The 15,611-nt window shown below is 42.9% G+C and overlaps 1 protein-coding gene across 2 annotated transcripts in view; it reads right to left on the bottom strand.

The window, feature by feature from the left end:
• The window catches only part of RUNX1 (RUNX family transcription factor 1), a 176,664-nt gene that overhangs the window by 38,640 nt on the left and 122,413 nt on the right, over positions 1-15,611 (bottom strand). For both annotated transcript variants that reach the window (XM_054166042.1, XM_009905734.2), the window contains exon 4: positions 13,535-13,639. In XM_054166042.1, coding sequence (XP_054022017.1) covers positions 13,535-13,639 — 105 coding nt within the window. The remainder of the gene's footprint in view (positions 1-13,534; positions 13,640-15,611) is intronic.

Below are 15,611 nucleotides of genomic sequence, written 5' to 3'. Positions count from 1 at the left end.
AAAATAAGCCATGTTTCATTGTGTTCAGTTAATAAAGTGGTAAACACTGTTTTGTCCATGAAGCTAAAATAAATCCAGTTATTTTGTTCATAGTGAAGGATGTGAAGAAAATACACTCTCTCACACTGTTCTAGGAAGTGAACACCCTAGTGCAAAAAAAATGGACACATTCTTGTAAACAAAAGTCAATTAAAATGTAGTGCTTCTATATTGCTACCAAGCTGGGGAATGTAAATGCTTAAAAATCAGCTATCCTGCTCACACACACACAAAAAAGGCCTTTTTTTGGCTAACAATAGGAATAGTGCCTTAAGTGCATAAAACAGTAATGTTTTTCTATGTGCCAGATACCCCAGGTATAAAATACTTTGCATATTCTTTCCCCATTATTTCCTGTCTGCAGAGAAAGAGGAAGTAGTATAATTTTTCTAGGACACCGGTTTCTCTGATTTCCAACAGACCTGCTCTGATCCTGCAGAGATGGATGTGCATCCTAGGCATAAGGCACTAACCATTGTTGAATAGCAGCTAAGAGGGCTCTTGGAAATCATGCTTGAAAAAAAAACTACTTTGCAGAGTGGTTTCCTCTCTGGCCTCCATCACTTGGAAAATACTTACAATGCATTCAGGCATTTGAAGGATCAATATGGGACAGTATCAAAGCTCATTAACCTCTTGCACAGTGTTAGAAGTATAATACAAAAAGTTCCTAAAAAGGGAATTTGGCACACTGTACAATATTTTCTCTTACCTCAATTAAAAGTATTATTGCTAGGGTGAAGAGAAAGAATGGTGTTGGTAGTAAGAGCTTCAAGTAGACTCATCAGCAATTATGGGGTTTTGTTGTTTTTCTTAAGCACTGTGTGACACAAGCCTTGTTTCCAGACAGAAGGAACATCATGGTAGACAGGATATTATGCTCGAGATTTTTGTGCCGTGTCTGTAATTACCAGGAGAATCAGCGCTGGGCATCAGACCTGACTGGATGGTGGCACAAAGTGCTGGGCAACCTATAAATGAAGCTGGATACTATGTGATTTGATGGCCAAGCTGACATCCCATGGCCCTTCAGAAGCAAAATGCTGAGCAATGCCATTCACAGACAGATTGACACCAGGAAGTGGTGAAGTGCTTCTCCTGTCAGGAGCATGCTTTCCCTGTCTCTGGGGGCAAATGTGCCTTGTTACTCCAACTACCTGCAGACAGACTAGATGTTTCAGGTACAATCCCATGCTAGGCATTTATTTTTTCCATCAGATAATCCTGTTTGGTTGTATGTTGAACAAATGTCCAGTGATACCAAGGTGAACAAAGATTTATATGGCAGGTACAGCCCAGGTAGCTTCTTGCACCTCTATTGGGAGGTTAGTTGCTCTACTGCAATGACAGGCACCCTGAATGGCTGGTGCAGTTTTTGTCTGTCTGTTTTAACAGTAGTTAAACAATATTTTGGTGTTTTGGTTTTGGTTTTGTTTTCTCTTACCTCTTCTTTTTTATATCAGTGTTTTTAAATGCAACCCACAAAAGCAGATGCTATAGGTAGAACAAAATATGCTGTGAAAAAGAGTTCTGCCCCGGAACAAACTAGAGCATGCGGCAGAGTCTAGATCAAGCCCCTCTTGCCTGGTCTGTATTAGAAAACAAACTTTGGTTTCCTATTTTCCTGGTGAGTGTTCTGTCAGGCTGAGAGTCCTTTTTGCCACTGATTCACTATCCAGATGCACTGGGAGAGCTCCACTAGGAAAATGAACAAGTGGAGGCTACTGTTCTCCCTTGCAGCAGCTGGCATGTTGACAGAGGCTGTAGGCTCCTCCAGGATGAGTCCACCCAACTCTCTCCCTGCCTCCTGATGAACATATGAAAAACCTCATGTCTACCCTGAGGTACCACAGCCAGAAAAAGCAATCTTGACACTTTTTGCAGTGCTTCCTCTCCCTCTAGCTCTGTTACTGAGGCCTGTGCTGTATGCACAAATAGCAATGCACACATACATTTCTGCTTAAATCACAATTATTTTGCTTGCTTCATGAAAACTCCTGGTGAATCTAGCATATGCATGTCTCCTATTTCTGTCATGGAAGTGCAATTATTCTGTGGTTTCACCCCAAGAATTAGGTCATTGCAGAAAAGGAAAAGTAAGGGAATCAAGTATTAGGAGTTTGGAGGCCAGAAGTTGCTAATGGAAGTTAAATTAGTCTAGAAAATTATACCCTTTGCTTTCTTTTCCCTTTCCCCCATGTCAATGTATATACTTTAAAAATACCAACTCTTTGACAGAGTTTGAATGACTCCCAACTTAAGCATCGCATTGCCAAAAAGCCTCTTTTGTTTCTTTATAGTTTGCATCTTCCCACACGTACAAACTGCCATAAGAATACCCTCCAGCCATGGGCTGAGGGATCATAGTTGAAGATATATATGAAAGAGTAGGTGCAGAATGATGCACACCCAGCCAACCATCAGCTCAGCAAGTAACCAAGGAAAATATGGGCACAAAAAGGCACTTCTATCGGGGGGGGGGGGGGGGGGGGGGGGGGGGGCGAGGGGAGGGGAAGGCACAACACAAAACAAAACAATAGCAAAAAATCCCCCACCTACAGAAACAGAAGGCTCACGTAGCATAGACTGAGCCACCAATTGGGTGACCCTTGGGAGAAGGTTGTCTTTCTGCTGAATACAAGGGACCAGGCTCCTAGTTCACACCCCTTAATCAAACATGCAGGCTTAGGTGGGATGACTCTGAACGCCCTCCCTCAGCCTGATTTGGGAAAAAAGCAAAAGATGATAGCATTTGTCAGCTTTACAGTGCCTATGAGAGGACAGATGAACAGGAAAGTGAGTTGCACAAACATCATAATATCGGAGGTCAGGGAACTAACTGAAACAGAAACCCATTTCATCAGTTTACCGTATCTGTAGACAGTAAAAGGTCTCCATCATTCAGCCTCAGACAGAGGTGTACATGGGACCTACAAGTTAAAGGTCAAGTCCTGTGGCTTGCTGTTTACATAAACCAGGGGGATTTGGCAACACAAAAGCAATGTACTTCACAGGGCTGCTGACCAGTCAGACTTTAACGACTTGTAAAAAACTTTCATCCTGTCCAATAAAAGTCTATAGCCAGGCTACAGGCTTTGCTTTTACCAAGCCTGGTGACTGGTGTTTCCACACAATAGTTGAAAATACCTGTTTTTCCAAAGAAACGAGTTTGGGTGTTTTAATCTGTAGGTTACTAAGTAGTCTCTCCTGTGTAGTAATGCTCCATTGTGCCTACACCCGACTGCGGTTCACTGAAAGCTCATAAATTTCATGTGGTTCTGCCTAGTCTTTATTTTAGGTTCTTGAACCATTTTTTGCTTTCCTCATTTTCTTTGCAGCTGCAGAGAGATATAGTAAGCTACTGTATAGCATTTTGAAAGCAGGGCCTCTGAGAAGTTTCCAAACTGCATACAAGCAGGTTATTCTTTGGCTTGTTTTCTTTGGCTTGGTGTTAGCAGTACAGAATGAGTCAAACAGTATTAACTTTCAAGAGGGAAGTGGTGTGGTCAACCAAAACTGTTTGCGGCTAGATTGTGAAGATAGGTAGAGCAGGTAATGAAGAACAGCCCATAATGCAGGGTGTAGGTAGGAGAGGCAGACAGACTCAGACAAACAGAATCCTTAATAATTAAATCAACACTGTCGCCTGACTTTTTCTGCAGCTTTATACGCTCAGGTTATGACGCAGCCTGGCTTTTCTGGACTGGTCAGCCCTGAGAAGATGGCCTGGTACCTGTCATGCTTAATCAACTTGAACTACAATACTTTGCAAAGGAAGAATAAAGGTCAGCTCCTACTTTAACAAAAGAAATACATCAACTTTTCATTTATGGCTGGTTAAAATTTTTCTTGTGTCTCCTCCCACTTTTACAGGCTGTTCCTTATCTGTCCTAGGATTAAAGGCGGCAAGGGAGATGTTTCCCTCCTTTAGGATGTGTTGCAATTATTAACAAGCACATCATGCCCTCATACTAGAGACAACTCCTTCTCTTAGAATTCACAAGCAGAGTTGAGATGGTGTCTTCCCAAGCATCCGTCTCCCTCATGCTCTGCACAGACCTGTGCAGGGCTGACACAGGGACAGTCTCACCAAGGTTTATCACTACCACTACTAGGAAATGCATATACTCATTACAATTCCAAATTGCAGCAGAGAGGCAAGGAGCAAGGACACAAATGGAGATGCAGAGCAAGAGTCCTCTTTGCATTCTTCACAATGGGTAACACAGCATGAAGCAAAAGCCTGCAGTGTTTTCATATGGGCCTGCAAAGAGGAAACTGCTGCACCTTTTGATTATCCAGGGAAGGCAAATCTGGGAAGGACTGCAACAGAGATGGATTTTCACACCTTCCAGTTATATTGCAAGAAGAAAATAAGGCTGCTCACTGGAAGTGCCACACAGCTTCATCCAGCCTTTCTCTTAAACACGTGTTGTTTTGGTAAACTTGTAAGTAAGGCAACTCCTCAAAAACAGAGGCTTCAGAAAAGGCCCTAGATTGCCAACAGCTTGTTTGGTGAACAGGAGCATTTGACCACTCCATGCAGGGTGAAACTTTCCCTCCTCTTTTCCTAGCTCCCTTACCAGCCTGAGAAAAAGAAGACACTCTCTCCCACCTCCGGTGGAAAGCACAGTGAAAGAGGCAGGTTGCAGAGGTTTTGTGGTCAGGTCCTGCTGCCCTCCAGCACATCCCTGAGAGAAACTTTCTCAACTGCCAGCAGTGTGGTAAGCATTCAGCAGCCATCCCTGGAAGGACAGCAGGATCGCTGACCAATGGTCCAGTAGCCCAGCTTTACTACCTAACCTCCTTCTAGGGAGGGCAGGGGGTGTGTGTGACACCTTTGAAACCACAGTAGGCAGCTCTGCTGCAGGGTTTCAACTACAAGCCCATCTTCCCCCAGCTCATGCAAAACCCCTCAGCAGCTCCTTCAAACATTTTGTTTGCTTACATTTGTTTGCTGCCATTCAAAAGTCTTCCCTTGCTGAAGAAATATGATGTATGGAGGACCTGACTCAGAGGTCTTTCTTTCAGAACACCACTAAGCTCCCTGGAAAGATACTGGACATGTCAGTGGGGACCAATGTATAATGACATCCCCTATGGCAAACCTACTTGCCCAAGTGCTATTTATTAATGCTCTTCTTTATATACACACACCCACAATAAATACAAGTGCCACCTATGCAGACTTTTTTTCCCCTATGGAAAATGCTCCGCCCCTAAAAAACTTGTTCAGTGATTTTTAACAGCTACAAATTCTTTGTAGGTAAGTGCATTTGACAGAAAAAAAGTTAGACCTACTGACTCCTTAGGGAGCATTTTCAGAAGTAGTATACATTCACCTAACTCTGCTTTTGTCACATTTAGAGTACTTGCCCACAGATTGCAGGAGAGCCCTGAAAATGCCACCATGCAAATGTAGGTAAGCACTTACAAATATTCACCACAGTCTTCATAGCTGTTCAATCACGAGGCAACATGATAATGAATATTAAATGGGAAACAATAATGAATTTTAAATGGGGAATAAAAGCTGACAAATACAAAACTAACAACCTACCTCTTCGCAGTTTAAAATCACATTAACTCAAAGGAGGATGGAAAAACACCTGTGTGGGATTAAATCACTCAAAAACTGAACTGAAATAATTTCTAAAGAACTGAGCCAGTCTTGCTGCTCTTCCTAGCCCACACCACAGCAATCTGATTTCCTGTTTACCTACTTTATGTTGTCCTGTCAACACTTCTGTGTATCTTTAAAAAATACAGCCACATGACTAGGCAAATAAATCCATATGTGAGCTACTGCACTCCCAGAAAAGCTCACTTGACACAAGATCTTGTATTGCACATATTTGATAATTTTATTGAACTAAAATGACACATTGTCTGTCTCCTATCACCTGAAAGCAACTCCCCTAACTGACTCAGCAGGGAGACTGATAAATGCCAGGAGAAATAACTCTCTTCCATCTTTTCCAGATGGAAAAGAAGTATCTGCACCATGAAACCTCAAGGATGCTGGAACTTAAAACCTATAGAGAACCTACCTAGTGAGTAGGACAAAAAGGGTTTTCCCCCCACCACTCCTCCATCGCTGTTATGCCAGGGAGTGCCAAGCATTCATATAAATTTCATAATCCTTTGCATGTGATGGAGAACAACCAGTACTGTTTTTAGGAGTTGCAGGTAAGCTGCTAGCCAGTTAAAGTCCATATGATGTTCCTGCCTGAATCTTGCCTACACTCAGGAATCTTTCCACCATTGTACTTACAGCAGATACTGATCTTTTCAGCTCTTGGGCAGTGTGTCTGTATGATTTTCAAGCTGAAACCAACTGCTGGTCCATGATTAAAGTTTCTGCTGACAGTGGATGGCCCCAGGGATGGTCAAGGCTGAGGACTCTGAGATCTTAGACAACAGGCTGATGCTGTGCCAGCCCCACCAGCCATTTTGAGGGGGCAGCCCCAGCCTGGAGCAGACCCATCTTTGAAAGGGCTGCTCTGCTATCCCCTTATGGAGGAAAAGATGCTTGCCAAGCACCTGGGATGGGGGGCACAGAGAGGTCTTTCTGGGCCATGAGGGACCTGAGAGCTGCAAAGGCAACTGATGATGCTCTGCAGAGCTGACTGCATCCACACACACAACCACTGGTCCTGTTCTGTAGCCAAGCTTTTAACATCTAGTATCAAGTCGTCCTGTGCTGTGTGATGCTCCTGTGCTATACAGTGCTGTGCTAAGCCAGAAGGCCAATGCTACATCACTGGAGTAACAGGCTGCATGGAAGTGCATGAAAATGCAAACAGGCTGATTTCCCCCTCACTCTTCACTTTTCTTCAGAAAACACAAGTCACAAAGGGACAAATTGCCCTCTGCTCTCTCCCTGTGTACTTTCATTATGAAAAATAGGCTGGTGGCATGCACAGCTTTCACAGTGGGGGGAAGACATGCCTAATCACAGGATATATATTTTAGGCTGTTTATCCCTTGTTGCTCTGGGGGATTGTGGAGCTGGCCTGGCTGCCCGGGGACTGCTAGGACCAAGCCTGTTCAGAAACAGCTCCTTTGGTCTGCAAGCATGCCCTTGCAATATCACGCTACTTTATTTTATATAAATGGATTCAATTGTTCTTACTTGTTCATCCTTCAATGAGACACAGACACACACAGAGAAGGGAAGCCAGCAGTGTCTGCCAACCTATCCATACCCAGAGACAGCAATGCATCAAGCCACATTGTGTGAATTTGAGCTAGCAAAGTTTTGTAACTTCCCCCAACTGCTGCACGCTTGCACATAACCATTGCACAAGCCAACTACAAATGTCCCCAGAGTGCACCCACAATTTAAGCACTAGTCCACCCACATCAGTGTCACCCAGACAATAGGATGTGGGGACACAAACACACAGGCACGAATCCAGCAGTGCGCAGTCATCAGCCCTTCTTGCAGCCCATTCTTTTGTCTGTACATGGTCTGTTTAGTTCAGAAGCTCCTGGGTGCAAGTACCTTGGCCAAGATTCTTTAAAAGTGATTAGCAAAGACGGGTTGTGATATTGAGAGGGTGATGGGCTGGGGAGCACACGGCTAGTGCTAGCAAAGCAAGAAAGAGCCTCTATTGGACTTCCGTTATACAGACAATGAGCCCATAAACACCACCTTTTCTTCAACATATTTCCTGTTAAGCCATTTCTAAGTAATGTAAGTCTGCAGGTGAATGGAAGTGTCTGAAAAGCCATCACTGAAATTCATATAGTGAGTCTATTCCAATTACACAATGATTCATTTTTTCATCATTTCTAAACCGTTCATTGGTACATGCTAATCCCAGTTTCCAACAGATGGAGGCATTTGCAGCAGAAAGCAAGCAAGAAATAAAGAACATTTAGCATTATTTCACCTCTCTGAGATGAAATTGAGTGATGGTGAAAGTGAGATCAATTTCATCTCACTGAGATGAAAATGTGGTTGAGAGAACGGTCTGGCTTTTCCTTGCATGAAAGGCTGAAGGTGAAAGTGATGTGAAACTCTTGGAGCAATCATCTCTTCCAAGCCTGACACGTGCGGTCTTCCTCACTTCTGCCACAGGATAAGAGGATGCCAATTCTCCTCCCAGAAGCTACTCCCAGAACCCACCTAATTCTGGCTCAGAAGCTACTCTGGGAATCTAAGTCTGCGGGCAACAGTTGGATGGGGCAGAGGAAAGGATAAGCAGGTCAGCTGCACTTAACATCACCAGCCCATGGGGATTCCCTAAAAAAAGACCTTCAGCTGGGCAAGGGAGTGTTTGAAGGTTTCCTTCAGAACAGCTAGACAATGTGGGCTTTCCTTGAACCTTACAAGTGAGTTGGGATCCCTTCAGATCAGGGTCTGAGAGTGTCTTTAACTGTAGCTGATCAAAGATTTACCTGCCCCACATCTCACCCTCAACAACTCCCCACACCCCTCCCTCTCCACCCACCCACTCCACCCCCCTCTAGCTTTGCCAAGAGGGAAAAGGAAATTTCCATTTCTAAAAAGGGATTTCTTGGGTCAGCTGCTTTTTAAGCTCCTTCTTGAATGTTGCTTAGCAGTATTATTCTCTCTTTCTGCTCTTCAGCATGCTGGTCTTGATATAAGGATGACAAAAAAGTGTTTGGGAAACACGCGTATCCAATACAGAATGATCTCATTTAATGTCCAGCTTAACCTTGGATATCTTAGGCCCACTGGGGTTAAATCCATGTGGTCTTTTCATTTTGTGCCATTTCCAGGCACTTGGTCCATTAGTGATTTTTTTCAGAGCTATGTAAGTTAAAACAATTCAATGAGAAAACCAGAAAGAAGCAGTCAAAAGAAGTAAAACCTAATTTTTCAACAGATGTACACAGTAGGTCAAATGGCCTAGGGGAAATATTTAATTTAAGAGTCATACTATTTCTACCAAGTTTCCTAACCAAAAGTATTTTCATCAGGAGCACTACTCTTGATCTGGTTACTGCTAATGATTTTCCCCATGGACTTAGCTCATAAAAACATAAATTGCTTTATGAATCATAGAATCATAGAAGCTGGAGAAGAAAATGATGGGTTAGGTCATCTTGCCCTTCTCCCTGACAGTGCAGTATTATTTCTTTTTACAAAAATGTTAGAAAATAAGCATTTGTTCAGAGCTGGAGACTAAAATCCTAAGCTCAAAAGGGATTTTCAAAATACATCATGTAGAGGAAAAGCCAGATTCTTAAGCACCTTGGCTCTCATCTGCACGCCATTAAAGTTTGATCAGTAGCATCTGGATAGGCGCAGCCAGAAATTCAATGGCAAAAAAAGGACAATGGTGTAAAGCCCTGTGCATGAGTAATTACCACAACTGTAAATGCCAACCCAGTAGTTACCCAGGCAAATATGCTGCTAGGCAAAGACCTGGCCATCACAATAACCACGACCAAATGTACAATGGGATATGCAAGAACTCGAAGTCCAGAATCACCAAGGTTGGAAGAGACCTCAAAGATCATCAAGCCCAACCTGTCACCACAGACCTCATGACTACTAAACCATGGCACCAAGTGCCACGTCCAATCCCCTCTTGAACACCTCCAGGGATGGTGACTCCACCACCTCCCTGGGCAACCCATTCCAATGGCTAACAACTCTCTCTGTGAAGAACTTTCTCCTCACCTCCAGCCTAAACTTCCCCTGGCACAGCTTGAGACTGTGTCCTCTTGTTCTGGTGCTGGTTGCCTGGGAGAAGAGACCAACCCCCTCCTGGCCACAACCACCCTTCAGGTAGTTGTAGACAGCAATAAGGTCTCCCCTGAGCCTCCTCTTCTCTAGGCTAAACAACCCCAGCTCCCTCAGCCTCTCCTCATAGGGTTTGTGCTCGAGGCCTCTCCCCAGCCTTGTTGCCCTTCTCTGGACACGTTCAAGTGTCTCAATGTCCTTCTTAAGCTGAGGGGCCCAGAACTGGACACAGTACTCAAGTTATGGCCTAACCAGTGCTGAGTACAGGGGCACAATGACTTCCCTGCTCTGCAGCCTTTCTGCAGTATGAAGGTGGCACACATGATAATACATGCTCTGCTATTGTCACCTATTATAGTATCTCCACGCATCTTAGTGAGCCAAAAAGACTATGCTATGCCTATTTGCTTTTATAGCCTTTGGTTGAGTATTTTTCTGTTTTCCAAAACTGACTTTAAATCCTGCTTTGTGCTACGTTTTGAAGTTTTGTCCCCAAGCATGTCTAGTTGAAGAGACTGTCCTTTTGCTTTAAAAAAACCCAACATTTTGAGAACCCATCTAATTCTGGCTCAGAAAGTGCTCTTGATCTGACATTCTCTGAAGACCAAAGAAAACGTTGCTGTTATTTCTTAAGCTAATCAATTTTAAATGTTGGTTTTGTTTTGTTTTCTGGGTTGGTTTGGTTTGGTTTTTAAGGTATTTCTATGTCCTGTAAAGTTGGCCAGAAGTCACCCTGGTGTAAAGTTCTGGCTTTTATGTCAGATGGCCTACATCCTCAGAAACGGTCTTGTACCTTCCACCATTATTTTTTCTGCATGTCTTTTTTCCAGGTCTCTGCAAGACAGTAGTATCTAATTATTTTGTCATTACTGTCTTCCACAGATTTCTTTTGAACTGGGACATCTTATAAAGTAGATCTCAGTATTTCTGTAATTCCTTTAGCTCAAGCAAATGAGTGAGTCATGGATCTATAAGCAAGAATGGTTCCCAAAACTAGAAACACTCTAAGCTAGCAATTTTTATTTTGACCCTAGCCTCAAGACAGTAAGGCTGATATAATTTAAAACCCCCTCAGTACACAGCTGTATGTTTTGACATATCTGGCCACAAATCTTGCACGTGTGTTTGTGCAGGTAACAGTTCTGCAATCGATCTTTGTGCAGGCTACACATGTAACCAATCTAACTGAACCAATGCAAAGTGGGATACATCCGCTGAGCCAGAGTAAGGAAAAATGAATGTAAAGGCCAAACCAGTCAGAACTGTCCCAGAATGGAGAATTCACTTCCTTCCTTCATAGACTGTGGTATATCTCAACAGGCCAATCCACATCTCATTCAAACACATAAAGAGAAGAGACACCAGAATGACAGCAACAGCCACTGAGATTCAGAAACCCTTGGTGAGAAGCCAAAGTGAAGGACTTGGCCCTAAGAGGGCCAATGGTAGCCTGGGGTGCATAAAGGAGAGTGTGGCCAGCAGGTCACAGGAGGTTCTCCTGACCCTCTACTCTGCCTTGGTGAGACCTTATCTGGAGTATTGCGTGTTCTCAGCTCCCTAGTCCAAGAAGGACAGGGAACTACTAGAGAGACTCCAACAGAGAGCTATGAGAATGATTAAGGAAATAGCATGTCTGTTTTATGAGAAGAGGCTGGGAGACCTGGGGCTTTTTAGCCTGGAGAAGAGAAGGCTGAGGCTGGATCTGATCAGTGCTTGCAAATACTTTAAGAGTGCGCATCAAGAAGACTGGGGCAGCCTGTTTTCACTGGTGCAGAGTGACAGGATGGGAGGACAACAGTTACAAAGTGCAACACTGGGAACTTCTGCTTCAACGTGAGGAAAAACTTCTCTACCTAAATAAGGAAATTTATTTTTAGGGTGATGGAGCACTGGAACAGGCTGCCCAGAGAGGTTGTGGAGTATCCTCTGAAGACTTTCAAAACCCAGCTGGATGCAATCCTGTGTGGCCTGCCCTAGGTGAACCTGCTTTGGCAGGAGGGCTGGACTTGATGATCTCCAGAGGTCTCTTCCAATCCCTACCATTGTGTGATTCTGTGACTTTGTGGACTATTTAATAATAAAAGGAACATAATACCTTCTACACCGTGTCATGAATGGCTTAGCAATAGACAGAGCTGTGCATTCTTATCAAGGGGGAAGTCTCTCCTCTCTTCCTTACAAGCAATAAAGCCTCCTCCACTATGCTGCTGATTTGTCTATGGAAAAGTGAAATTATTTACAAGGAAGCTTTTACATACATTTGAGTTGGGATGATATGTATGTTGCTTCAATATGTATTATATCTCTACTTCCTTTTTAAAATGTAGGCGCTTATTAAATATTAACTATTATACTAACTGAAGAATTGATTTAAAACAGTAGGTATGCCTGCAGGATGATTTTGTGTCTTACCATTGTAGCAGACTCATATTCAAAACACTAAAGCTTATTTGTTGTCTGCAAACTATGAGCATGCCCAGGGAATTCCATATGCAAATTTGCAACTTGCATATACAAATATCTTTTCTTATGTGCACAGCTGCCTGGTTCACCAGGGGTATTTTTCAGGGACAATTCAACCACAATTTGCAAAAGCAATAAATACAAACTGCATAAGAAGCCTTACCCAAACAACAGTATTTGTTTTAAAGTCTGGCTTCAAATCCAGAAAAATATAGGCCATATTTTTCTGCTAAATACATGCAGTACCATGACGCAACTCAGACAAATGGCAGCTGGAGAAGAAAATGCACAGGTATTTAATGAATTTTCTAAACTATTTTAGCTGAACTTTCAAATCTATCTTTTCTTCCCTCACCCAATTAATCCCAAGCTGCGAGTCTCGTTCTTTAGTGGGTGTTTGAATCCTGCTGCTGTCTTCTCATGGGATGATTCCACTTAAGCAACAGCCAGAACTTCTGCCAAGCATGCAGGAGGAGTGCAAGAAATTAACCACAAAACCTCAATTTACATCAGGGCATTTCAATAGAAGTATGAAAAAGCCCCACTTGGGCTAGTGGCAGGTTAACAATTGTCTCCACTAACAGGCGGCAGAAGCATCTAAACCTGCGTATCTGGCTCCACCCTCACTTCACTCTCCAGACAAAACAGCCTGCCCTTGCCATCTGAACAAAACAACTGCCTGTGTGAGAGGTGCATATATTCCCCTGGAGGTACCAAGCCATTCATTTCCTCCTTGTACTTAATTCTTTAAAAAAGAGAGGGAAAAAGAAGGAAAGATTGGGTGTCTGTGAAAATGGGTGCTCCTAAGGGTGCTATATGACAGCATGAGCAACAGTGAACTCTATAAAGCATCTACCAGGTGACCTCTCTCAGGCATTTATTTCTCTTTGCAGTGCGACTGAGCTTGAAAAGTTAGATCAATGACATATTGGTTTCCAATGCTTTAAAATCCTCTTAACATCTGAAAGGCAAGACTATAAAGAAATGATGCGTAAGGTATATGCTGCCCACCTTTTTACCAGCATCTCTTCTGTCAGCTTTTGGTTACGATCCAAGTTACCCCTGGGCAGATACTTTGTAAATGCAGTGCAAGTCATGTTCTAGATCAGCTGAAGAAGACCCATGAGAAATACAGCTTTGGGAAGGAATAATTAAAACCACCCGAAGAACAGCCTTGGCTTAAGACATACCCACTGCTCCACAAGCATTGGATATTGATGTGTTTTGTGAGGCTGGTGATGAACACCTAAACTAAACCACTGACTTGGCCTTCTGCAAGTGCAGAAGCCAAGTGAGCATTAGCACACTTACTTCTGGGTTCACGTGGTCCATCCACTGTTATCTTGATGGCTCTGTGGTATGTGGCTACTTGTGGCGGATTCGTGAAGACTGTGATAGTCAGCGTGAAGCTTTTCCCTGCAACAGGAAAAAAACATTACTGAACATATGTGTGGAGAAAAGGTGTGCTCCTCATTTCAGACAGCACTTAAAGACACCAAATGGCACAGAACCACTTTAGCTGTCCATAGCTGAAGATTGATATGTGCCAAGAGAGCAGGGTTTATAACCTCACAACTGCCTGGTGCTGGATGCATTCCCTCCTTAGCAACAGCTCAAAGCTCTCAGAAAACAAAAATTAATTTATATTTAAATGAGCTACACTTTGTTTGTAAAACAAAAGGAGGTTACCCTTAAAAGTCAAGAATTTATCTGATCTGCATGACTGCTGGTAGGTTATCTGTACTTTCTAAAAGGTGTTAGTTCAGAGATGTTTAGAAATTGTGGCTGACTCTTCCAAAACTGCCACAGGAATCTGATCAACACCACTTGTTAAAATCAAGAACTGGGTGCTCGGATCCCCTAGGGAGATTATAAAATCCCACACTTTGTGGTATTACCTCAATTCCATATTGCAAGCCATAACCTTTAAAAAATAATCTGCTACTGCAATGTCAAGAAACAAGGTAATGGGGGGAAAAAATAATCCTTACATCTTGCCCACAGAGAACTAAAACCTCTTATGAAAATATATCAAAACACTACGCTTCATTTCTCTCTAGCTCAGTAAGAAAACTGCGAAGAACTTTTCAAAATTGTTATGTGCACACCACCTCTCTAAGTTCAGAAGAGCACTCATTTTGATGGCCTGGATTTGCTTTTGGCCAATGGCAGCATTTACTTCAGGCATTTTTTAAATAACAAAAGGAACATTCTGCATCTTTGATAAGACTGCATATATGCATTCATTACGGCTTTGGCCTGGACAACAATAAAAACATCGCCTGTCAGCAGGTTTAGCATACTTATCTCAGCATCATGGAGGACTCAGATACTGACAGGAATCTTTGTTATCAGTAAGAGACATCAAGGGACATCACCCCAACTTAGATAAACAGGAACTGTTTAAAGAAAATTGAAGTTCTCCTCCTTTGGGTACATGCTATGGGAGCTTTCCCATACAGATCTGCCTGCTTCATTTTACTACTGGCTCCAGCCCTCCCAAGTGCCGAGTTTCTTCCTTTCTAAGACTTCCCACTTTTATTGTTTGCTTCATTCATCTAGATAAATAAATATAAATTTAAATATAAATGTAAATATAAATGCCTGCCTCTAGCAGCAATATTCCCCCCCGCCCTATGCACACTCATTTGAAATTCAATACTTCTCTTAATGCAGTTCCTACTTTGGTGCTAATGGTCTGTATCAACATCACTGCGAGCACACACACATAGTTGTTACTGGAAACTGTCCTCATCACATCCCTGTGAATTAGGGAGGTATTCTCTCCAGTCTATGGATGAGGAACTGTGGGGAGATAAAGTGTCTTGGCCACGCTCTCACAGGAAGCCTGTGGCCAGCGATGCTAACCACTTTGGCTGCTGCAACTAAATCCAACTTTAATCCTGAATCACAGCCCTGACAAAACAGAAGCTGAAACACAAGCCTCACAAATCCCAGGCCAGCGCCTTCCCACCTCCACATCCTCAGGAGAAAGCAGTCCATCAGATCAAAAGAATTGCAACAGAAGCTAAAATAATTTCAGATCCCTGTCCCAGGGCTCTTGGCCCTCAACTCTTGGACCCTACAACTACCCAGACCAAGGATGCTTGTGTTCTTGACATTCTTTAAATATCAAAATTAATCAAATTATCAAACACATGATAAAGCTTTACACCTTTGTCACTCTTTCTCTAGCAGAACAACAGATCTTTCTTGAAGCATCAGTAATAAAGTTCAATAAACTTGCTTCCACAGAACTTTAACACCTAGGGGATTAGACTTAACAAATATAGGAGAAACACCTGTAGATCTTCTTTCCAAAACCAGTTTTCCTGTATCATTACACACACCTAGACCACTAAGACTGAAAAAGACTTTGAAAATATAC

This window comes from Dryobates pubescens, chromosome 12 (assembly GCF_014839835.1).
Source record: "Dryobates pubescens isolate bDryPub1 chromosome 12, bDryPub1.pri, whole genome shotgun sequence".
Taxonomy (NCBI): domain Eukaryota; kingdom Metazoa; phylum Chordata; class Aves; order Piciformes; family Picidae; genus Dryobates; species Dryobates pubescens.
The sequence above is the reverse complement of the archived record's forward strand: the minus strand, read 5'-3'. Positions and strand labels throughout refer to the sequence as shown.